Source organism: Ruditapes philippinarum, unplaced genomic scaffold, assembly GCF_026571515.1.
Source record: "Ruditapes philippinarum isolate M1 unplaced genomic scaffold, ASM2657151v2 ctg2572_1_1_1_1, whole genome shotgun sequence".
Lineage (NCBI taxonomy): Eukaryota > Metazoa > Mollusca > Bivalvia > Venerida > Veneridae > Ruditapes > Ruditapes philippinarum.
The window spans coordinates 86,377-92,954 of NW_026853384.1; the positions used below are offsets into that span (position 1 = coordinate 86,377).

General features: G+C 29.5%; 1 protein-coding gene across 1 annotated transcript; it reads left to right on the top strand.

Annotated features, from left to right (window-relative positions):
• Positions 1–2,087: 2,087 nt before the first annotated feature.
• Positions 2,088–2,828, top strand: LOC132736723 (uncharacterized). Its single transcript, XM_060723920.1, has one exon. It carries the CDS (start codon positions 2,088–2,090, stop codon positions 2,826–2,828), a length of 741 nt encoding a protein of 246 aa, XP_060579903.1.
• The last annotated feature ends 3,750 nt before the right edge of the window (positions 2,829–6,578 follow it).

Below are 6,578 nucleotides of genomic sequence, written 5' to 3' on the forward strand. Positions count from 1 at the left end.
AATATGTATCCCTTTCAACACCATATATTTGCTATTGTGTTTGCTATCAGACTAATTTATAATACCATTGTCTGTCATAAATTATAAAAAAAACTTAGTTTGAGAAGATAATACATAAAATTTAAAATGCTATGAAAAGCTAACTGCAAAACAAATAAGATTATATCAAACTTTATGCCATTTGCTTAATTAGAATATCATTTCCTGATTAAAATTATATTCCCCATAGCTGTTTGTAGCTTTGATAAAGTTATCTCTTTAATGATACAGAACTTACTGAATTGCATTTTGTAGTTAAGCTAAGAGACACAGAGACACGTAATTTTAAATGGTTTTATATCATAAATATGATGCTTAAATAGATATTTACAATTTGTAAGTTTCAAATAGCATTATTTGAAAAGATATTACCGAGTTGAATATTTCATATTGATAAAGGTAGATAATTAGATAAGTTTGTGACAGAAAGATACACTTTACAATTTTAGTCTCAGGTCTAATCCAGTTTTTTAATAACAAAGGAATGCCATAATTTTTACGTTTAATTATAATGTAAATAAACATTTGCTGTAATATTTAACATATTCATTGATGTTTGGAAATTGTTTTAGAAGAATGATTAATAACATATAAAAACTTCATTTAACTGTATGTTAATATGTAGAGCGTTGGACTGTGAATCAGACGACCCGAATTCGATTCCCGCACTGTGCTGGTCGAACATGAAATCTTTTCAACGATCATTTGCGCTGTACCGCTGCTCTGGCATGTTTCTTTACCTCGCGAAAGTGAAGGCAACTAGTAGTGACAGCTTGACCAGGAACGGTTCAGTGACTGAAATGTGCTTTGTTAAATTCAATGTGGCATACGGCGTGATCCGAAGTGAAAACTGCCAATACCACCATATGTAATATCCATATTTACAACAAACATGATCTTTGAGGACCTAGATAACTGTTCTATCTACAAGATCTACTGTGAAACACGATAACATAGCAAGTATTTTTATTAAAACTAACACTTATAAACTAACATTTATATTATATAAATATAATGCTCAAATGAAGATTTAGTTCCAAAAAGCATTATTTGTTAAGATATTGCCGAATTTACATTTCATGTTAATAAAAGAAGGTAAAAAGTAATTTATTTTTCATAAAGTGTAAGTCACATTGTTCAATAAGTACATATTTTACTTATTCTTGGATGTTTAAGAATTCTTTTATAAGCATAATAATATACATATATAAAATTTTTCTTCAGTGTGGTAACAACCTTAATTACAGCATAAAGGATCTTTAAAATGTTGTTATAATGGATTGAGATCATAAAAGGTCTTACGAAATAGCTTCGAAAGTGAAATTATTTGTAATAAAGGTAGCAAAATACAAAATCATTTAATCGAACTTTTTGCTTAAACAAACTATAGAAGCAAAACATGGCTCAGTTATGACCAATCCGTAACTTTTTGGAAATTGTTACAGGATACCAAACATAAAAAACAACATTAAAATAAATTCGTAATTGGGCTGTATTCATATCTCAGTTGTGTTAAATGTAAAGGTGATAATAAGCAAACCCTACATCTAAATGCTCATCAATAGTTCTGACAAAAGACAGCTATAAACACTCGAACTAGATAAATTGTCAAAATCCAATTGAAATATACCAATTATCAATATTAATCTATATTTATCATTTTCATATTTTTTATGTTATAATACATTTGTAATAATGTTATATAAATAATGCATATAAAATGACAAAAATTGACCGCTGTTTTGAGACATTTATCTATATAATTTGATTTGTTGTCTTATGACGTAAATGTTACGAATTTTAAATTCTTAAATTATCAATGATGATTTTTGTTATGCAATATATATGTTCTTTATTTAGATATAAGTCAATCAAATGTTTTTAGAACTCTCTAGATCATGTTGTGTAATATAAACTGGAGGGTGTCCAAGACTAATCAAATTTCGCTTTATTTCGACATACTTAACCAGACTAATTCCGTTTTATATGATGATAACTCTGATAATAGTGTATTTGACATAAATTCAAAAGCAAAAGTTTTCGAGAAAATGGCGTCCAATGAAAAAGAACCAACAAACAAGGATATTATGAAATGTTTAAATGGAATAAGTGACAGATTATGTGCAGTAGAGAAAAAACTTAGTGCTTTTGACCAGATTGAGAAACAAATTTCTAGTTTTGAAAAAGAGCTTAAATCAATATGGGTGGCTATTGATGATAGGGCAAAGAAGGTCGAAGAGCGAGTGACTAAAATGGAGGATAAGATTGACAGCACAGACATAAGTTCAGCCATGTTAGCGGGAAAAGTAGATGAACTTGAAAAGGCTCGTGACAGTATTAAAGAGGAGGTGTCTTATCTCAAATCTCAGTCAATGAGGAACAATCTTATCTTCACCAATGTACCGGAAGACAACTCTAGCGGCAATGAGCCAACGGAAGTGACCGAACGTAAACTACGGAAACACCTCATGGAAGCCTTGAAGGTTGCCAAGGAGACAGCTGACAATATCCGCCTCGAGCGTGTTCACAGATCACCAGGTCAGCCCATACCTGGGAAAACCCGGACTATTGTTGCCAAATTTACATTTTTCAAAGACCGCGAGTTAATTAGAAGACAGTGGAAACATTTGAATGACACACCTTATAAAATGTACGAGCAATTTCCACAGGAAGTGATTGAAAAGCGTAGGAGACTAGTGCCAAGAATGAAGGCCGCCAGAGAGAATGGGAAAAGGTCATGGATTGCATATGATACGCTGTTCATCGACGGTAAGCCTGTCCGGGAGTAGGGATGCGCCGGAGGTGAGCTAGCTATCTTGTCATGGAACGTGCATGGATTAACATCTGACAAAAAGACTCATAAAGACTTTGTAAATATCATTTCAAGTCACGATATATGTTTTTTGTATGAATCTTGGACAAATTCTAGTAGTAATATTTCTTGAAATGGGTATATTTCATTCAATTTTTATAGAAAATTTCAAAAAATAGGGGTGCGCGAAGATGCAGTGGTGGGGTTATTTTGTATTTTAAAGAGCATTTAAAAGAAGGTATACAAGTAATTAAAAATCACCATGATACAATCATTTGGCTTAAACTTGATCGTAATTTTTTCAATACTAAAGAAGATATTTATGTGTGTGGTGTATATATATGGGGTGCAGACTCACCTGCGTACAATACTTTAAATGTTGATTTGTTTGATTTATTAGAAAATGATATATTTTTATACGACAATTTAGGGGCTGTGTACATTCTAGGAGATTTCAATAGTAGAGTAGGAAATAAACATGATTTTATTATACATGATACTTTGAATAATGTTTTTGATGATATAGATTATGACCCCGATAATAGTTCATGCAGGGCCTCAATAGACTGTAAACATAACAGCCATGGTATAAGATTATTAGATCTTTGTAAATCATCATGTTCACGAATAGTTAACGGTCGTATCGGGGACACTAATCATCATACTTTTTATTTCGCATAACGGGGCATCTGTTATAGACTATTTATTATGTAACGAACGCAATTTTTCACTGATCAATAATTTTAGTATATTGTCATTCAATGAATGGAGCGATCATGCCCCCTTACAATTGAAAATATCATGCAACAATACACCTGATAAAGATATTATATTTACAGAAATGAAATACAAATGGAATGATGTATATAAACAACAGTTTTAGATCAGGAGTCATTGCTAATTTACCTCTATTTAATAATATTGTTAATGATTTAGACAATAACAGTCGACAATCTGTCAATAATGCACTTAATAGTTTTACAGATGTATTAAGAAATGTTAGTGACCCATTATTTTCAAAAACATGTCAGTTTAAAAATGTTCATTGTTTTGAAGAAGAAAGTTGTATTAAACACGCTGATTGGTTTGATATAGAATGTAGGAATGCACGTAATAAGTATTTAGAATCTTTAAGGATGTTTAATATCTCAAAGACAGCTTATTTTAGAATAAGGTTGTGTGAAAATAAGTCATTTTATAAAAATATTGTTTAGAAAAAAGAAAAGCTTACATTACAGAAAGAAAATGTCTGAGATAGAAAATTTAAAGAAAGGTAAACCTAGAGATTTTTGGAAATATTTTAAAAAGAAATCGAACAATTTTGGAAAAAATATAACGATAGAACAATTTAAAGAGTATTTTTCTAATATAAGTAACGACTTATTTGCTTGTTGCAATGAGGAGGCTAATCAGTTTTGTAATAATAATGATTTTTATGAAGTCAAATGATATTTTTCCAGAATTAGACCAGCCAATTACAGTTTGTGAAATTTTAACTGCTGTAAAATCACTAAAGCGTAACAAAGCGTATGGTAGCGACTGCTTATTAAACGAGTATTTTATTGAAAGTATAGATATTTTATCAGCTCATATCTGTGATTTATTTAATGGTATTTTAGATTCGGGTTATTTCCCCGATAAATGGACAGAGGGGGTATTATAATCCCTTTACACAAAAAAGGTTGTCACGATGACGTAAATAATTACAGAGGTATTACTCTTGTTAGTTGTATGTCAAAATTGTTTACTACTGTTATTAATAATCGAATTGAGAAATTTTGTAACGAACATAACACTATTTCGGATGCTCAATTCGGATTCCGTAAAGGAAGGTCTACTGTAGATGCTATATTTGTACTTATGTCATTAGTGTTGAAAAATATTTGAATGAAAATAAAAGATTTATATGTTATATTTGTTGATATGATGAAGTGTTTTGATTCTATTGATAGAAATGGTTTATGGTTAAAAATGTATAATTTTGGAATACAGGGTAAATTATTAAGAATTGTTCGTGATATGTACCAGAAAATTAAGTCTTGTGTCAAACTTGTTCAACTTATTCTGAATATTTCCAATATGCTGTTGGTCTCCGTTCAAGGGGAGGTAATGTCACCTCTACTATTTTCAATTTTTGTAGAAGACATTGAATTGTATCTTCAAAAACAATCCCGACTCAGGTTTAATATTAGATGATATTTGTTTTAATTCTTTTACTTTTTGCAGATGATATGGCAATTATAGGCAAAAGCCCTGAGGAAATACAGGAACTTTTAGATCTTTTGTATTTATATTGTAACAACTGTGGCCTTAAGTAAATACAACAAAAACTAAAATAATGGTATTTAGAAAAAGAGGTTGTTATTTTACCAACTGAGCAGTGGACTATAATGGCCAAAATATTGAAGTAGTTAATGATTTTAATTATCTTGGGACAGTTTTTAATTATACGGCAATTTTACATTAAATCAGGGAATATTTTGAGTGGTAAAGCTTTTAAAGGCAATGAATGTTCTTCTTTGTAAATTGAAAAAATTTGACCTTTCTCCCAGAACATTATGTCAGTTATTTGACTCATTTGTTTCATCGATATTAAATTATTCATGTGAAATCTGGGGATATACTAAGTCTAAAGAGCTAGAAAGAATACATTTAAAATTTTTGTAAAAGGTTATATAAGAGTTCAACCTAACACTTGTAATGCTAGTGTATATGGCGAACTGGGAAGATATCCCTTATATATTCATAGGTTTGTAAGGATAATAAAATACTGGTTAAAAATTGTAGAAACTGATAACATAATCCTTAAGACAGTATATAATCAAGCTCTAGATGATAGCAACAATGGTCATAAAAATTGGTTTCGAATGTAAAGAAGCTTTTGAATGATTTATGGATTTCATATGTATTTGATAATGTTAATATTATTGACAAAAAAATATTTTTATTTGAATTTAGAAGTCGTGTTACTTGATTCTTTTAAACAGGAATGGTATGCTACTTTAGATAATAGTTCTGTATTGTATATGTACAAAAATGTTAAATGTAGTTTTGAGTATGAACTTTATTTGGATATCTTGCCAAGATGTTTAAGATTTTATTTCTGTAGATTAAGAATGAGTACTTTGTCTTTGAGAATACAAACTGGCAGATATTCTAGAAATAGAATTGTTAGAGAAGAAAGATATTGTTTGCTGTAATACCTCAGACATTGAAGATGAATTTCATTTTGTTTGTATATGTCGTTGTTATTCAGAGTTAAAAAAAAATATTTGAAAATTAAATATACCAGAAACCCGTCAGTTTATAAATTTTTACAATTAATGAATTCAAATAATAAATATGAATTAATTCAGTTATCAAAAATTTGTTAAGAAAGCACTTGCTTTGAGAAACACACTGTTAAATGTTGAGCGTTAAACATCAATGATAGCTCATTCTCCTTTTCGTATGTCTTTGCTTTTTTAGTTGGTAGTATACATATTTATCATTAATTTCTTGTTACTAGATAAATTAAGATAAAGAATTTGAAAATGTCATGATTGCAATTACCATTATATTGACGTTATGCTTGTAAAAATATTGTATTATAGATGATGTACTATGTACAAATCTTAATAAAGTATCTGTTCTGTTCTGTTCTGTTTATTGTCAAATTAAATGTATAAATTTATTTCATTTGTTACTTTGCAGATTATTTTTTCAAATCAAATACCTCAGATGCTCA